Consider the following 20,391-nt stretch of genomic DNA (forward strand, 5'->3'; position numbering starts at 1 on the left):
CTTGTGGGACTTCAACACAGTTCCTACCAGTAAACAATGACGTGCACGATAACTCTGCCACAGCAGCAAAAAAGACGCAGAACAGAGAAGTATCGCACCTATACCACGCAGGAAAAGTGTCACCCTATTCTTCACACAGGCCTCTGGGACTGGGAACATTAAAATTCATAATAACTGCAATAATACTCCACCAACCGTAAAACTGATACTGTATTAAAATAAAAATGGTATAATGAAAACCGGATTAAAATTAAATTGGTGATAAAATAAAATACACTATTTATACGATAAAACCGTAGCTTTCAAAGGCATCCGCCTCCTTTATCAACAATAATACTTAAGAATGTATAGTACATCCTTAAATATCTGCGGGATCACGGTTCACAGCACGTGTTACAGCAGGAGCATGGGCGGTTGGTGTAAGTGTGTGTGTTGTTGCATTATGGCACCAGGGGTTTCCCCCATCTCCGCGTTGTTTTCATTGTGGTGAACCAGTTCACTGGGAAATGCCAGAGATTTAAAAGTGTGTGGGAATTGTTCATGTGTTGTGTTCTGTACCGTTGTTCATCTGGTCATTTAGCCGTTGGACCCCTATTGAGGCCCAACGTTGTCCCACTTACGCCCCGTGGAGGCAGACCAGGAACTCAGTAGCTGTAGATTCACTCTGGCGGTTGGTGTAGTATTATTGCAGTTATTATGAAATTGTCCCCTTTTCATGCAGAAGGAGTTAGAAGGCTTTGCAGGCTCACCGAAATCGGTAACGCGGCTACGTTCTGGTGACCTTTTAATCGAAGCTAAAAATGATGAGCATTTGGAACAACTTCTTCGAAACACCTTTACTGGGGGATAAACTAATTACAGTTAACTCATATAAAACTGTAAATTAATCTCGTAGCGTTATCCTAGAGTAGAATGTGGAAGTATCAGAGGAAGAAATATGTTCTGAAATTAAACCGCATGGATTGACAGCTGGAAACATAATTTTTGTCCGTAGACATGAGAATCTAGTACCCACTAAAAACCATTCTTTCTTTCTTTCAACTCGCCGACATCTCCTAATTCCACAAGAGCTGCGTACTTGCATTGTCTTGTAAGGTCATAAATAGCAAATCACTTAAGATACTTCGTGTCAACAATACGGACACTCGCAAATGGATTGTTTATGGTTCTCTTGCATACGCTCGATGTGGTGCAAAGGACCAAGAAATCATGGGACGATCAACAAGGAAATTTGTATGCATCAACTGCCAAGGAGAACACCCTGCTTACTCAAGAGCACGTCAAGCCAAGTGTATTGAAATGACTTGATCCAGTAGATCACAGTGCACTAAGAGTTGTACTGGAGGCCTTTCGCACATTATGAATTTTAAGTCTCATTATGAATTCTGCTACTAAGTTATGTAGCCAAAATCAGTTTCCACATAATTCCATGCAGCAATATTTCTTTATTGCTAACTGGAGGAACCTCTATCAAGCTACACCAAAGCTGAACAAACCATCCGGCATTGGGCTTCAAGCTCTGAACAATCTGGCGTCTTAACATTTCTAACACATTTCAGGACACTAGCATAGAACCCGAGCCATGGAAAATGTTCCCGATATATATTGATAAACATTTTCAGAAACGGGGAAAGAATAACCATTCAAATATCAGCGTTAGGTAATTACATCTGGGCCACTCCACTCGGTTTAGAAGTTTATTTCAACTCTATACAGATGGTTCCAAGACTGGCTGTAAAGTTGGTACACCTGTAGTTCTACCAATTTCCATAATTTACAAACAATATGCGGTATTTATACTTCAGAGTTTTATGATATTCTACTAGATCTATATAATTTAAAAGAAGTTCATATATACTCAGTCCATCACATATATATGTGATGGATTAAAGACATGAGTTCGAATCCCATCGATGACGGAAGGCATTTTTATGGGTCTTTTTCACAATGTGGCTGAGTTATTCGGCCTCAGGGGAGGACAGCATGGTTTTTTTTTTTTTTTCCATGAAACTCGGGATTTTCGTCCAGCATACAGAAATTCGACCTCAGAACACACGCTATTTACAGACAATATACACGAAGCAACATGGTCTTAGTCATAGATGCTCCTAAAACAGAATAACAACAACAACCATCATATATATTGATTCTTTAAGAGCTTTGAATGCTGTACAGAGTAAACCTGCCTCCAGGCATACTCTGCTACAGAAAATTTTGGGTACAGTTAATAGACCTTCATGCACGTGTCTCTCATAACTTTCTTTGAGTCCTCTGGCCATGTTTGAATCACATGAAACGAACAGGCAAATTTTCCTGCCAAAAGTGCCTCAAATGTACCTCGGGACTCCTTATATTGACCACAAATCTATTATCAAACCTATAAAGAACAATGGATATGCATGCGAGAAGAATAAACAAATAATAAACGTTTTGAAATCAAGAGAGAATCCAAACGGTGGATATCCAGCCTGAGAGGAAACAGAAAGGAACAAACTATGCTAGCCAGATAGCTCACTGGTCATAATACCTCACTCATAGTTATCTACTCTTTGTATACAATAAATATTATACTTTATTGTATACAGAAGACATGACATGTATTGGTATAAAAAACTCAGCCAGTGCTTCTGGTTGTCCTTTGGCTAGAAAGAATAAAGATTATACTCACAAACAATGAAGCCCCACAATGCAGTAACTGTTTATGTCCACTCAGCTGAATCAAGCACATCATCGTACAATGCCTGTTACATCTCAAAGAATGGATAACTGCTTTCTCCTAACATTTTTATAATTGCAATCAATGAATATTACAGTGTTCTAGGAAACCGACAGGACATGGATGACATTTTTCTTTTCCAAAATTCAGTTAATAAACATCACTTTATCAGAACTTTTATCACTTTAAAAACAAAACAAAAGACAATAATTAGTGCATTATAGCCTCAGGTGCTAGAAGCACCAAAACACCCAACAGCAACAACACAGAATTAAACATTTTGACAACCTGCGCATTCGCACAGACGGCTGGAAGTTGTCATTCAGCATATATTCTGTGGAGCTGCATGGTATTGAGTTAGCCTTGGATAGCATAAGAACTTGTCGCGAGTTCCGCAGAATATATACGCTCTGTGATGTCCGCTTCTCTGAATCCCTGGCCACGACATTGGGATTAGGGCAATAATTTGGCCGATACGCATTAAAATCAGCAATTCCCACGAATAATCATCACCTGTTAGTCCCCTTTAAAGGCTGGAATTTGTTTTTTGTTTATGATGTCATTTTTAAAGTTGTACACCGACCTTGTATATAAGTTAATCAGATTACTGAGGTTTATTAAATAAGCAGACATTTAAAAGTTGTTTTGTTCTTTATAGATTTCACAGATGATTGCTTGGGGAGTTGCAATAATCACCAATGTCTCTGTTCTGTATGGAGTTCACGAATGGAATAGCGGAAGAGATCCTACTCTTTGGGAGTCGGTTATTTATTCAGCGCTTCACCGAACAGTTTGGGGAATAGGTCTCGCTTGGGTAGTCCTCGCCTGCGCAAGTGGCTATGGTGGTAAGTTAATGTACAAACATTATTACGAAATATTCCAAAAAGAAAGTTACGTAAGAGTTATAGAAAACCATGACAAAGGTCATTCGGAGATCGATTTTAATGGGTTTACCCAAAACAATAAATACCCTTGTTATTTTATATCCGTGAAATGGCAAATTTCTTGACAGATGTAGAACAAAGTGAAGCTTAATGCATGGAAAAATTATGAATATTGCGGGTTACCTAATCCTATAAAACTGACAAATATCAGGAAATCTCCAGTGTCGCGCTTTATATAATCAAGCCATCTATAAACTACTGTGAAGACTCCAAGGTGAAATGAGTTGAACTATTAAGAAAACTTATTCTGAGCTGTTGAATAGCAGATACGGAAACAAATTAAATACAAACAGTAACGTACTACAGACTTAAACTACAGTAGGTTAATTTCAATGAGAAATTTCGCATTTGTTTTATATCATTCAGAACACTACTACATTACTCGACAAAATTAACAGAACACGTAGAAAACGTGGTGTAACTTATTCAGCTTGCGATGAAGCGGGACAAAATTGTATGGTGGTGCACCATAGAATAACAATGAAATGAGGAGACAGCGAGAAACTTCCAAAATGAAGGTCACATTACAGAAGTCGAAACAAGAAGCTCTAAAATATGATCGCATGGAATCAGTACGGTGTATGATCCCTCCAACGGCTAAACAGGTCTGTCAGCGGTGAATAATGCTTGATATAACGGTGTCTATAAGATCCTGTGGCAACAAATCCCATTCTTCCACCGGTGCAGACCTTAGCTCACCAAGTGACCGAGGAGTTGGCTAGGCGTGCAATGTGACACCCAAAGGCGTCCCACACATGTTCGATCGGATTTAAGTCTGCTGATCGTGATGCACACGGTAATCGTTGGATACCTTCAGTTACAAGATATTCCTCCACCACTTGAGCTCTATGTGCAGTGGCGTTGTCGTGCATGAAATGAAAAGCTGGGCCAACCCTAAAATGTCGCACATAGGGTTCAATGATCTGTTTTCTGCGCAGTTACGGTGCCCCTATGAAAAATATGCATAGGGGTACGGCCGTTAATCATTATTATAAGAGAACACCGCCTCCAGTGTAAGGGTGCTTTTCTCCGATGTTCGAGTGATGGTACCGCATTCCTCGTTGTCTGTAGATAAAATAAAAACGGGATAAAATGGGATACAGTTCTGTTCTCATAAGAGAACAGAACTGTATCCCATTTGTCAGAACTCACGTCACATGTTCATGGCAAAGGTTCCAAGAGCTCTGTGGTGGTTTCGGTTTAATAAGATACAAGCCACTAGCTTCCTAGCGTAGAGTCAACTTGAACTGAGCCTTCTTAACATAGTCCAATTGAAAATGTTTTCGCCTATGGTCTCACAGCAATCTCAAGAAACAGTTAATAAATATGATCTTTATTGTAATGTTCTTAGGTACACGCAGATACCCTACCTTTACAAACCCTTACACCACTAACCCGGGGGTTAATTACAGGACATCATAAGGTTCAGCCTTGCTGTTAGAGCCAGATAGCAGTCTGTTCTGGTTGATGTAGTCCTTGTCGACCTTGATCAGCTCTTCTTGTAATGGTACCTGTTTCCTGAAACTGCTTCAATAGTGCCGAGACGACACCGTGTAACACATTAAGTCAACGTGCCACATCCGCCTCTAGTTGCAAATCGTCCAACGGCCCGCAATCTCAAAGAATCATATAAACGATGATTGCTTGCCATCCTGGGTAACAGGGATGTGGCTATTCCACTGAGCAAGCCAAAAAACGGGAATGAAGTGATGTGATCGCAACCCGTGTTTTCATATGCATGAATATAAGATGCATAATGTGCGGCTCTGCAAGATAGATCAATTTCTACTCTATACTCGGATTTTGCATGCCACGATGCCTATTATATAAAATATGCGACACTATTCACAATAAAACATTCATGAAATCATTGTATTCTGTTAATTTTGTCAAGCAGTGTACTTAAGTATGCAGCCAAAATACAAAGTTGCTGTCCGCATTTTATTGAGACAGCTCCTCAATCCACCTGTGCAAAATCTCTATACAAATAAATCTTGAACTAATACAGAGTTGGAATGTTCCTATTCTTAAAAGATAATGAAATTACTCTCAACCACTATGGACTCCCCCAGACCTGTGATACTTATCTCTCATATTTAAAATGTATTTTAAACTCTTAATCACAGTAATGCGAAATTCTTCCTATAAGGTTCATCTATTTTAAACCAAATAAGGAGCATGTGTTTACAAACTGAAGAACGTCATCAATCAGTGACCTTTTCTTGGGTCCCAGCACATACGAGGTAAAAGATGAATAAAATTACTGATAAAGCTGCTATATATCTGTAAATTTTATATTTAACCATCCCTATAATCACATTACAGCCTCTGACTATAATCACATCATGCAAGCGGCATGCATCGCAAAGTGGAAAGAATTATGGCCCACTGAAACCAATAATAAACTTTATCAGTTGAAACAGGACCCAAAGCTTTGGCACTCTAGCATTAAGGCAATACCACCAGAAGCAACAGTATTTGCGCAAGCACCATCTGACTCACAGACGATGATCCTTCTCAGTGTCCACATTCTTCAGGCCATTTCACAGTGAAACGCATTCTGATTGAATGCCCTCGCTATCAACAGGACAGGACAGGATATCAGCTGCTTTCTCTGACTAATCTTCCAGAACAGACCCGGTAAAAGCACCAAGAATTTGTTTTCTGAAACAAACTGAAGTAGCATCAATTCTAAACAGTTTTCTGTAATAAAAATGATTTGATTATACTTCTTAGTTATTTTATAACATCCCATGAATAGGTGCAATTATACCACTGCAAATTACGCAAAACTAAACATCCATAACACACACATGCTGCTACATATAATCTTCTATGGAGTTATGGCATACTGCAAAAATATTCGCTATGATTGCGAGAATCTTTATCGAAATTCATTCAAAATTTTCCTCAGTATAGAACCTTTCAAGTCCGTTGTCAAATTGTGATTTCTTATTTTTATACTCAGGAAGAAATTGTTCCACTAGGATCAATGAGGATCTTCTCACAAGTAATCTTCCTTTCCTATGTGTCACGTTGGACACCAAGGTCAACTTTGTTTCACATATGACCTTCCTCGAAACTGTCTCTTTTAAGAATCTTAACACACTCAGGTCAATTTCTGCCAAGACATGGGAGGGCAATAGATACAGTTCTTCTACATCTGTATCGTGTACTTTCCAGGTCTCGTCTATATTATAGTGCTATTGTCTAAGATTCAGCAAGTTGAAGTGCACTGATCATACTTAATATCATACACACTGCTCTAAGGGCGTTAAAAGATCCTCTATACAGAGGTATATGAACCTCCATTTCATCTTATAAGGAAAATGCTGCTCCTCAGTTATGCAGCCAAAATTCAAAACCTTCCAGCCAATGCCGTTCGACCGTTAATTTCAAGCCTCAATGAACTGTGTTCTATTCCGACTGAAAATAGACCCACTGGTATTAGACTAAAGGATTCGATGCACACGTAGAACTTTCATTATGACAGTATGCTTCAAGATGTCATGTAGTTGACTCAGCCTGGTTCCTGTATTCAGCAATGGGGAAAGAAATCCTTAGCAGAATAAAGTATTAAGCCACAGCATAAAGGCGATGTTCTCAATAATGCTGAAAGCTGACTAATACACCCCTCCCCCCCAAAATAACGTTTATTCAGTAAACGGCGCCGCATAGATTCTAAAGTGTTTTAGTATGTTTTGGTCTAATTGTAATCATTATTCCAGCAAAATATTGCGCAGCTGCAACAAAGTTGAAGGAAGAGGACTTTATTGCCGAATAGCTCTCTCCAGCATATTACACATTCTCAGTACGATTGAAATCAGCTGAATGTGGGGGCCAGGAAAGAAGGCAGAAATCCGTGTCATGTTCTCCGAACCAATCTTGTACGATTCTGGCACAATGCATTGTACACTGTCATCCATAAAGTTGCCATTGCCTTCGAGATAAAAGTGTAACACTGCAGGGTACAGCAGATCTGATACATCTGATCAGATCGATCACAGGTATCAACGGACCCAGTCCTTGTCAACAAAACATTCCCCATAACAAGGTGCCATCTCCAGATGCTTGCACTGTCTTAATAAGGCAAGCAGGTTCAGCGTTTCGTGGGGGTTATCGCCACACTCTCTGTCTTACTACCGGTGCAAAACAAAGTATATGGTGATTCATATCACCACATCACTTTCTTCCATTGTTCCACTCTGCAATCACGACGTTCTCGGCACCACTCCAAGCAAATTTGTCTGCTTTATTTTCTCTGAAACAAGTGGCTTCCGAATAGGCAGGCGACTGCTGATATCCAATTTTTTTTTTAAAATCCCTCGGCACGGCACGGCACGGCTTGAAATATTACAGTTCCGAACTTGAATTTAAATTTTATCTGCTGCACACTGAATGTCCTATTTTTCCGTACAGTCCTCCTTAGAGTACGACGGTTCCGCTCTCGACGTACTGTTTTCCTTCCACATTTTAAGGCTTTAAGATGTGAAAGAACCGCTTTCCGGCCATTAAAACTGAGACAGATGCTTTTGAGAAACTGGTTATGTCTTTCGTTCTTTGAATCGTGGCTTTTGATAAACGTGCACCCACGATAAGACATTTTTCGAAGTGTGGTAGTTCACTCGGTTTCTCCATTCCGGCTTCAGATTATTGCAGTCGAACAGTTTGTGCAGTCTTTATATTCAACGAGGCAACACGTCATCACTCATGTCGCAGTTTTATTTGCATCTATTTGCATTTCTTCAGGCTGTGAATGTCTTAGGTTCGCATTTTTTTTGGCCAGTGTGGGTATATACACAAGGTACTAAAACAGACCCTGCCGTTGGTGCCGCATCTGTCCATTCTTCTTTTACAGTCACATCACTACCGGTTGAATGTAGCAGTTATACTGCAACATTATACGCACTTCAATTATCCTCAGAAAACATTAGCACTTTTCACAACACCAGCAGTGTAATATACATAGATTCCATGAGTGCCTTCTCTGCACTGGACAATAAATTTCAACAATTCCTTTCCTGTTTATGTCGTGTACAGAATAACAATTTCAATGAGTTTTTTTTCTGGATGCGAGAGCATGCCCTTATCACAGGTAATGAGAGAACAGATCGACCTGTCAAACACTACAGCATCAGAAAATTACAAAGTACCATATATGCAATTTTTGAGGCATATAAAAAGTATCTAAGCATATCAGTGGTCAGAAATCTTGAAGGCCGGATAAACAACAAATTGCTCCAAATCAAACAGGAACCAGCATTATGGCATTCTAGCCTCAGGCAAAATAGATAGGAAAATTTTGTAACATGTAGGGCAGATACATCCAATCTTCTTGGGGATAACCACCGTGATGCATTACAGTTATCATAAAAAAATCAAAAGCCGTTTCACTCCCTGTTACGATTGTAGGAACCTTTATCTCTTAATCACATTAGAAATAACTGAAATATAAATGAACCGTTTATTTCTCTTAATTCGTCGATATTTGCATCAGAGAAATGCATATATGCATTCCTCTGATGCATATTTGAATTCCTCTGATGCCAGAAGGGACCAAATTATTATATAGAATTATAGTACAGAGAAAGGCACATTTTGGCCTCAGTTCCTGCTACCCTTTTGACCTTAAACATGCATACCTCTACCACAAACTGTTAAACTTTATACACTTAAAAAATAAGACAAAATATTTTTACTTTGGTGCATCCATTTATTTAATTCTATACATAATTTTTTTGACTAGGTATTCTACTTAAAACGATACCAAAATCTTGGTTTCTTTTTGAAATTATGCCCTGGCTTACTCTATTACTTCGATAGTTTTTCCTCCATAAAAACTCCAGTGGGATCTAATCTAATGTGACAAATACCTTGTGCTAACCGTATACAAATCTAAACATAACGCGAAGAAAAATCTATATAAAACAATCGGTAAATTACAAATAAAAGTGCGTATATATTTATTTGTAATAATTGTGACCTTCATATAACACGATTCATCGCTCTGTAAATCCTTCGAAAAAAGGTCCAGGTTCGAAGATGCTAAACCACTCATTTGAAGAGGTCCAACATCAATTTTGCACACTGGCGGAATTCCCAAAATCGTCTTCAGTTGAAGCTGTGGTCAACGGATCTCAGAATTCGGAGTAGAGATTTCACTATGAGCTCTCCTTGGATTTTCAGCCCTCACACATTCAATTTTGTCCGTGAATGCACACCTCTGCTTATGCGGAATAAGAAAAGATTTCATTGGTTTCGACATTTAGACACTACGATTAATTACGAATGTGCTTAGCAGGGTAATCGACACTGATCAACTTAATATTTAGAAAACTTTTATTTGAAAAATTACCACTCGGAAAAGCTTTGTATATAATGATTTAGAGAAGTAAACTAATCAAGCAGAAATCGATTCTGTGCCCCTCCTACCCCCGCTCTAATAATACCATCTCAATCCTGGTTTGTCAGTTCGTACGGTATTCGAACCTCGACGTGGGCTCCTATACTTGGTGAGAGCGACCTTCCAGTGATGCTACTTGTTTTCCAGATTAGCATCACTGGGATCCAATGCCTATATCTTGATTCCAGGCTTATGTCATTGGAATCCAGCGTATGCAGCCATACCTCCGCGACCCGTGAAAACGCGAAAAGGAGGTACCTGGTGAGTGAAGTAGCCCAGCCGTAATGTACACCACTTGGCCCCTTCTTTTATTCCTGCCTTAGACAAGACTGGAGATATCGGACCAACCAAACTGGGATCCATCAGTGGTTGGTTCTTACTGCTAGTGTCAACTGCATTCCAGTAGATCTCCTTCTTGTGGTCTTGGGACAGGGTCAAGCCTTGTTTGATATCCGCATCTGCTGGACTCCTATCCGCATTGGGATAGGGAAATGATCTGTTGCCGCAGCCAAATCAGCAATTCCCTCTGATAATCATTACCTGTTAGTCCCCTATACAGACTACAGCGCATCTTTCTGTGCATTATTTGCCTGCCGCCCCCGCTAAACAGACTACAGGCAAATAATACAAAGAAAGATGCACTCCCAATGGTAGGATTCTTGGAATAGACAGACTACAAATAAATTACATCACATGAAGCCCTGTGGTCGAACCATGCCAGTGTAGCCTGCATGCAGGAATTTTAAAGAGAAGTTGTTCATACTGGACTCCCCAAAGCAATGCAAAACATTGAGTGAATATTATGTTGGGGGATAGGTGCTGTCTGAAGTGTGAACAACTACTTTTAGATATTATTACTTAATAAATTAGTAATTATTAATAAGATTACTTATTAATTTTTCATTTCAATTAATAACAAAAATTAGAAATAAAATTTTTTAATTACTTTACGATATAAATTTAAACGTGAATATGTATATTAATTAATTTATAAATAATGTATTATGCCCTATTATTATTTAGGTTGGATCAACACAATTCTGTCCTGGAAAGGATTCCTGATTCTGAGTAGACTGAGTTATCTAATTTATCTTGTGCATCCTTACCTTCAGATAGAAATGGTCAGTGTCACCATCGAATCAACTGCGCCTACTCATCACTTATTTGTAAGTTAAGTTCATGATCAAAGCTGAATAACGGTAAAAAATTAACTGAAGTTTGTGAGAATCTTTGCTTTTACTTCTGTTGACATGTCATGAATATAAGTACTATGTGACATTTATCACAGTTGCCGATGAGTTTGTTAGAAACACATCACAGTTTTGGGCCGTCTATGGGAAAACAGTCATATCCCAGAAACAAATGAAGGGATGCTTTCTTTGCATGACAGTCCATCACCATCATGCCACGAGTGTTAAGCGATTTATAGAGAGTTCTATAAAGAACACAGTACTATAATTTCAAAGAGCCGTTAAAAGCAAACCTCCCTTTAATAAAACCGAAAGCCTAAGGAAAAGTAGCCATAGTTTTAGAAGGAAAAAACTGTCCTTCTTTTAACATATTTTTATTCAATTATAAGACTAATCACTAACCACCATCTGCTGCGTCACTAGGTGACATTGCAACCTATAGAGCCGGTAACTCGGGAGGAGTGTACACTCCGGGGCAAAAAAGAAGTAATCATAGAACACATAGTCTGATTTGTACCTCTACAGACAGAAACAGGATAACAATCAGCTCAGTGTAAAAAGACAAAGGACTGATACAGACCAGCTCCACAGTTCTGTTTACCTTATCTTCCATTCCTGACAGAGAAGCCGAACAACACACTCATTTGTTTTACAAAGGTGCCTGGAAACGATAGCAGAAACGCCTAAAATGGTTAACATATTGAAGTCAGGAGATCTGCTAGCCGAAACCTGCCATTACAGGTACACAGAACTGTTTCTCAATGCCACAGTAATTCGGATAATCCCAATCAAAATCGCTCCACACGCGATTTTGATTATCATCACTGGAATCTAACACCCATACCTTGGTTTTGGCCTCTGTCTCGACAAGATGCAATATCCAGAGCCGGTGATTCTTATTGATAGGGTCAACTGCATTCAAATAATTTCCTTCCTTTTGATCCTGGACAAAGTCAAGATTTACTGATATGTTGGTTATAAGTAAACTTGGTGTCCCGTTCAGGTAGCAGTACCTGCTAGTTCGCGACTGTGCGTCCCCTCGTAGGACTCCGTAGTGGATGAGGTAATTAGGGCATCAGACATTTTTATTTTACTCCTATGAGTATTTAAATTCGCCTTATGGGTTTCCAACAAAGCCTAACTAATCAAATAAAAGCGATAACACCAAAACAAACAAAAACCCCCAGAACGGATGATACCACATCATTGATACAACTTTTCTCCATTTCCATTCCACAGGAGAGCAGACGATCAGGAAAATACTATCCTTCTTCATAAGGAAAGGATTAGAGGGATTTGCAGGATCCCCGAAATCTGTGAGAAGGCTACAATCTACAGATTTTTTAGTGGAAGACTTATGGAAACATGCCCAAAAGATTCGGAAACCTGCATCCATAGGGTATACCTATCGCCGTTACGTCACCATAAAACTCTCAACTCTTCACCTGGTGTCACGTCAGAGTGGGATCTTCTTCATGTCTCTGAAGAAGAGATCTGCTCTGAATTCAACGATCAAGAGTAACAGATATAAAAAATATCGATGCGAAAGGATGGGAATCTTATTCCTACTCGAATTATCATCCTTACATTCAGCACCCCCACGGCCTTCAAGTTCCATCAAGGCGTGATACTGAAACTGCCCACTAAAGATCTACATTTCCAAATCCGTAGAGGTGTTTTAAGTGCCAAAAGTGCCTACTTGTGCTCAAAGACCACGAGAGCATGTGATGCCAAAGACTAAGGAATATTCAGCTCCAAAGCCAATGTGTACAAATTTCCAAGGAGAGCTTTCTGTATACTCTCGAACATGCCAGCAGTGGAAGGAAGACAAAGAAATTCAAAAAGACTATGTCCGAAATCTTTAAATTTTTTAAAACTATAAATTTGTATGTATATATATATATATATATATATATACACACTGGTGTTCAAAGAAAGTGTATCACGTACCAATTTCACATTTCTAACCGCGAAGGTATATTACATTAATGACTAGCATCACAAATAGAAATATAAATAAAAGATATTTATTAACATTTAAGGCAAAGCTAAGTAATATTTGACAGGTGTTCTCAATATATTCCAAAATGAGCATTTGCAACCTTTATACAACAGTTTTGGTAATTACGATAATTATGGCTGAAAAGTTCACCAGATGCAAACTAATATTTAGTTGAACCGCCTCTGTCCTTGATGACAGTAGCACACCGCCGAGGCATTGACAAAATCAATTTCTGAAGATAATCAAATGATAGTTCGTGGTTCCAAACACGAATTATGAAGTTAATGAGGGGTCTTTCTTTAGTTTCTTTCTGGCAACCGCAGATTCCACACGATGCCAACAGTACTCTATAGGATTCAGGTCCATCCAGTCTGTTTCCTGACCAACTAACAGTTGTAATGGACCGTTCTTCCAACCATTTTTTCAGGTGTAACAAATTTAAACACATTACTGTCGAACTTCTAATGCAGAAATGAAGCTAAAGTAACTACAGAAGTGCCTACTTACACTTTCCGCCCCCCGATGACAAGGAGCAGAGTCGTTCTGAAAGATGCAGCTATTTGCAGGTAGGTCGAAATGGTCTCTAATGGTTGGCAGCAATTTGCCTTCCAATATAGCTAGGTATCCATTGGCATTTACGGAACCTCTTATAAACTGCAGTACTCCGCGATACGAAATGCAACCCCATGTCTAGACACGCCGTACAGTCTGGATGGTATTCTTCACCACGTCTACGGAGAATCGTTTGTCTCCCATCAGAGCCATGCAGGGTTAATTTCTCCTCATTTGAGAAAATAACTAACTTCCACTGCTCGGGGTTCCATTTGACACGCTCCTTACAACAAATTAACCGAGCCTTTTTCATTTTCTTCTGTGAGGAGGGGCCTCTTCGTAGGACGACGTCCATTTTTGAAGAGGCGTCTTCTGACTGTTACTGCACTTACCACTCCTGTATATTCTTCCCATTCTCTTTTCAGCTCAGAGGAAGAAGCTTTAATGTCTTAAGGCATAAGCGCTTCAAAACGCGGTCTTGTTTTGGCGCAGAGACTCGTTTGCGTCAAGTTGCTTTTTTCCTATCAGCAGAACCAGTATTCTTGAGTTTGGAAAGAAATCTACTCACTGTTGACTGATTAAAAGACACTCTATAAGCAATATGATGGGAAGAACATCCTTCTTCTCGTAAAGCAACAATAGCACTCTTTCTTCGTGGCGTCAACTGCGCGTAACTCGCCATCCTGACACAAGCAAGGAATGGCTACAACTCTTGCAGAGTGTGCTTATATAGCTGAAAGTAACAGCTGATGCAATATATTACGTCAGAACCTACGTGTTTCAATGTTATCTGATGCAATCTGTAAGAAATATTGCCATATACTTATGTTATTCGGACGACAATTGCAATTTTAAGGGGTGATGCGTTTTCTTTGAACACCAGTGTAAATACTTTTTTTTAACAGGGAGTGTATATACTTTTGAATCGATTTACATCTTTTAAACTCCTTGTATATTTGGACACGGTAACCTCTTTGTAAGTTACTGCTGTTTTTAATATATTTAAGTATTGGACTTGGCGCATCATGGCCTTAGCTGCTCACATGCCAAAAAAACTAAAAACGTGTCTCACTTCACTCTCCACGATCACACTTTTTACCATCTTTTAAACCTTCATAATCCGATTTTCAAATGAATTTCAAGTTTGCTTATTTCTGTCCTGAGGGATTACCTTTTCCACCAAGGTTATCAGTCAAGGTTTCCAGCTCCACTTGCCATTTTCCTCAGCTTTCTTCGTAATTCTTTTAAGAAAATAGAGCTACTTAAACGAAATATTAATAGCCGGGATTCAAATTCAGGTCTTTTTCACCCGGTATGGGAAAGAGGGCGATTCCACCAACTGTGCTACCCACGAGAAAAATAAATGGAAGAAGAAAACAAGGTACACTGAGCAGCAGTAGTAAAAGCTCTATAATATCGCAGCGATGGCTTGGCATCTGGGCTCTTAAGGAACGCCGTACATCGATTAACTGATTTTTATCTTAACGGATTACCTTCATGATAACATCGTTCGGGAGCATTGGGTAACATTGGTGAATTGCAATAATACGTTCGCTTCCTTATTCCATTCTAATATTAATATTAATTTGCGATCTTGAATTGGGGTTCAGAAATTTTATTTGCATTAATTATCACATGTAAAATAATATTTATAAAAATGCTAACTTTCTTCTGTCTTTTATTTTAGGTGTGGATGTTCTTCGGTCATTTTATGGTAGCACTAGGTATTTCTTGCTGTCTGTCCGTACTTGTGGAATCACCAACGCTCGCTCTGGAGAAAATACTTCTTGGAAGTAGGAAGCAAGAAGAGAAACAAACCGATGATTGTAATGAACATGTGGATCAGGGTGGAAAGAAAGCACAAGTGAAGAGTATAATGGAAAATTGCTCAGACAAAGCTTATGCCATTCATGTAACTGACGGTAAAGAAAATAAGGATTTCTTCTCTCGACTATGACTATCTCCAAAAAAAATCAGGATTTTCACTCTCTCAGACTATTAAACATTAATCACGTAATTTAATCTGAATACTGATTTCGTTAATGTATCTTTTAGTAAGGTCAAACGCACCATTAAATATAAAACAGACTTTACAAGGTATAGATATAATCAAACGGGAAAAGAATGTACATGTTGATCAATTTCAAAGGTGAATCTTTGCAGCTCAAGATTCAATATTTTATCTGCTGGGGTGCAGTGAAGATTAATGCAAGTAACTTACTGTGGATGAACAAGCAAATCTTTCAGAACTGCTTTCACACCATTAATAAGTATATCCCTTAGAATTGTATCAAAACGATGAATTTTTTGCCCATGTAACAAAGATGGACATTTCCAGCAGATTCCGCATTTTCTTTTTTTTTTTTTAATGCTACATTGCAAAACTGAGTTGCATTTTAATTCTACCATAATGGTCCAAGAAAAAAGAATAGTTAAGTACAAAATCCTTAATTTTCCGAATAGGTTAATTTTAAAATTCAACACATTAAAAAAAAAAAAAAAATTGGAATCTGGAGGGACTTGGGAGACCCTACCAATCTGTAAAACTACCGGCACATTGCACTGGTTAATTGAATGAGCAAGGTAAAAAATTATTATTGCTCGATTGAGCTGATTACTACTGCAACTTCTTGATCAAATTCAGTGCGCTTTTCGTGAAGGTAGATCAAGCCTCTATCTGCTGACGGAATCAAAAATAAACAGCCGCGATGCTTTCGTACGAAAAGAACATCATGTTAGGATAATGTTTCATCTATAGAAAAAAAAAACTTTTCATTCGGCAGAAAATATGAACCTATACGTCCCACAATGTACGTTTTTTTAAAAATGTTTTTTTGTTTATTTTGCCATTTTTTTAATGATCCATGTCTAATGCCACCTGGGGGAGAAACCCCAGGTGGCATTAGACACGAACACACTATACTATACACGTATACGTATATGCAGAAAACTAAAACTTCCGAACGAAATTTTCAGTTTTTCTCCATAATCCTCTATCTCGTAAACTTGCCCAAGAAGAAGGGGTACTACAGTGCTACAATACTTAGTGCCACTTTATTTATCATAAACTAGATAACGCAGAACCATATCTCTTGCCATTCCTGTAATATGCAAATAGTGGATAACTGAAAAAACTAAATATCATTAGAAGGATATCTTCCATAGCATGGCTATCCGACCGATTTACACTACTGCATCTATACCATGCGCTAATATGGCCACAACTAAATTATGGCTCTGTAATTTACAGCTCTGACCCTGGGTGCCAAGCGTTCCGTGGCCAAACGATCGTTGTGCGTTTTCAAAAGAGTTCTCAGAGGCTTCTTCATAGTAAGGGATTTTTCTTCTCTTTAGTTTAAAGTTAGCGTATTTCAGTTGCATCAATTTGGAAGAATTCTTCCTTACAAGCAGAATGGATACTAATGAATTCCCACGTTTGGAATCGAAGAACTCAACAAAATGACAATCATGAAACTGACCATGACTTCTCTCTGCAGAAATCTCCAGCATTCCTGATATTATATTCTCTACAGCAAACCCGGAGAGCACACCTCTCCCTCTCATCATTCAGAGATGCCTCGAAAATGCAGCATGGTCACTGAAAATAGTGGAACGTCTGCAATCAAGAGATTTATTAATTGAGAGCTCTCACTCAAGGCACTGTGAGCTATTATTACGCCTGATTTCTTTAAGTGGAATTCTATTCCAAGTCACCCTACGTACGACACTGAATTCTTCCAAGAGAGTAAACTTTGAATGGAATCTGTTAAACGTTTCTGAAGAAGAAGTCCAGGAGCTAAAAGATGAAAACGTAACTTAAGAAAAAAAGAATCATGATACGAAAGGCAGCAGTTTAGTCCATACACGTATCATAATCTTAACCTTCAGTGCACCTAATCTACCAGCTTTAGTCAAAGCAGGTTACTTAAACTGCCGAGTTCGGCCCTTTCCCAACCCACTAAGATGTTACAAATGTCATAAATTCAGTCACTCCCAGACAGCATGTTGGGGGGATATTACATGTCCTACCTGTGAGTGTAAAATTTATACACAGACAGAAAGCAAGACTTCCAAATCCGCAGTGTCCTAATTGCACTGGCAAACCATCCAGCATGGTCCAAAGATTGTGAACTCTGGAAGTTTGAAAAAGAAATAATCATACAAATATATATATAGGACTGAAAATAAATTCTTACAAAGAAGTAATAAAAAAGATTAAATTATGCCTAAATGCATTTATGCTTCTGCAACCCACAGTCAGTAGCGTGTCAGAAAGAAGTGTCGATCTCTCCGGCCATATCGATCTCAGAATGGGCTCGACCAGTAGTCTCGATTCAGCATTCATATAAACTGCACCTAGTAGACCAAATCAATAAAACACCACTCACAATTCCATCCCAAAGCCTTCTTCATTGTCAAGTAACAGCGAAATCGCAAAAATCAGATCCTGTTTGAGGTGAAACAATCACACCCATCAGTAATCGAAGACCGATGATACGACCAGTCAAGAAAAACTGCTTGTATTTCAAGCAGCATCTTCCATATCATCTGCATGAACAAGCAGTAGATGATGATAGGGCGGACAACAGTGGCTCAAAATGTCCCACTTTTCCAAGAAAAGAAAATTAAGGCTTCACCTTTATAAACAATATACTCATGAAAAGCAAACAGATTCATCTTCCTCTTGCACCAAACGATGGAACACATCATACAATACATTTGTAGGGGCTTTCGCAGTAACATCGATGATATCCATGAACTAATTCAATGCTGTAATCCTGCTGCCATGCGCTTAAAAGAAAAGAATTTGACACCTCAAATCTTCCTAACAACCCTGAAAATAGTATATATGTGTACTATTTTAAGGAAGGATAGATATGACACTAGTAGTAGGAGTAGCAGCCATATTCTTGGAATCAAGAGTTCCTCAAGACACATCCCATTGCAAACCTCTTTAGAGGCAGTTGACTCACGAATATTACTCACTCTGACATTGATTTCAATTTATTTTCCACTACTCATTTATGTACTATTCAGTTCAGGAAATCAAAGATCTTGTTTGCCAATTACTATCTCCATTTTGTTTACTAGGCGACTTTAATGCATACCATCCATTATGGGGTTCCTCCATCTCAGACAGACGGGGAAATTAATCGAAATGCTGATCGACAGACGGTATTTAACGTAATTATTGTATACTGGCTTTCCTACAGGACCAACCTCTACTTTCCAAGTATTTATTGAGTAACTCTTAGCGATCCACAACAACTACCATTGCCTGCTAATATGCATGATTGGAATATCTTATCCCTTACCAACAAGAAATCCAGTAAAATGAAATCTTTTCAAAGGCTGGCTGCATAAAATCCAGCATGAAGGAGTCGTTTGACAACCATAACACCCACTCCATCAACAAAGTTACTGAGCACAATATAAATCAAATGGTAACCGCAATACCAATTAAGAATTTTTTTCTATTTTTATTTATTGAATTTTTCGGTCACAACTAGTTTTTCTGACAACACCGCCCATCTTCATAAAATATCGTACAAATAGTTTATGTAATACATATAATATATACTGTCATTTTTTAGTCAGATTTATCACGGTATTATAAGGTTACTATAATTTCACTATTATATACTGTCACTAATTGGTTAAATTCTCTGGCACGTGGAGCTGGACCACGGATATGCTTACTGCTAATACCCAAAAAGAAATATTGAAATGTTCATGTTCTGACATGTATATTCCCGATAAGTCCGCTAGTTGTATTTAAGTCATTGCTTTGAGATCAATAGTTGGCATCATACAGAAGGAGAAAAGAACAGTTCAGCTTGAACCATTGCATCAGCAGTAGATAACAACAAATCACTTAAAAATAAATTCAAGAAAAGAGAAAGACAAAGAATGAAACCTATTCTACAAGCAACCAACCGCTTTCCATCTTATTAATTATTAGTGACTTAGAGCAAAAGCCTGTTATATCAGAAGGAAAGTGATTAAATTCGCCTCTTCAGTTAAAAAAAGAAAGAAAAAAAAACTGATATCAGACTGATCTGGAGAAAAATAAAACTATTAAACGATAAATTTTCTCCATCTACTCCACTACTTAAATGGAATGGACAGGAGCTAATTACTGATATAGAAGAGTGGCAAATGCACTAAAAACCGCTTATGGTCGATCAAGCTGTAACTGAGAAAGCCAAAATGAATTTCACTGACACCTATGCATTGCCTAATCAACCATTTACCATGTTTCAACTGCAGCAATCCCTTGCCAAGTCAAGGAACGGTGCTGCTGGCCCTATTCAGATATATTACGTAATGCTCAAAAATTTAGATCAAATATCACTACCTTCGCTGAACGTACATTCCAAATCTCTAGGTATCATTCCTATGTTCTGGCAATCACAAAACCCAGTAAAGACCATTCTGTTCCTCACAACTTCAGGCCGATTTCTCGTCTAATTTGCAATCTTGAGTCCCGAAAGTTCATAAACAGCAATCAATTTTCAATTCCAAAACAATAAAAATATTTATATTCTCTTGGCCTGAGAGGCCATTTGCCATACTTCATCAGT

General features: G+C 38.4%; 1 protein-coding gene across 1 annotated transcript in view; it reads left to right on the forward strand.

Moving 5' to 3' along the window:
* Positions 1-15,835, forward strand: part of LOC150087181 (nose resistant to fluoxetine protein 6-like) — a 115,174-nt gene extending 99,339 nt beyond the window's left edge. The window contains exons 13-15 of the mRNA XM_090373005.1: positions 3,375-3,561; positions 11,087-11,229; positions 15,495-15,835. Coding sequence (XP_090229131.1) covers positions 3,375-3,561; positions 11,087-11,229; positions 15,495-15,764 — 600 coding nt within the window. The 3' untranslated portion in view covers positions 15,765-15,835. The remainder of the gene's footprint in view (positions 1-3,374; positions 3,562-11,086; positions 11,230-15,494) is intronic.
* Positions 15,836-20,391: the final 4,556 nt, after the last annotated feature.

The sequence above is a fragment of the Mastigoproctus giganteus genome, chromosome 4, assembly GCF_048544385.1.
Source record: "Mastigoproctus giganteus isolate SK-2022 chromosome 4, ASM4854438v1, whole genome shotgun sequence".
Taxonomy (NCBI): domain Eukaryota; kingdom Metazoa; phylum Arthropoda; class Arachnida; order Uropygi; family Thelyphonidae; genus Mastigoproctus; species Mastigoproctus giganteus.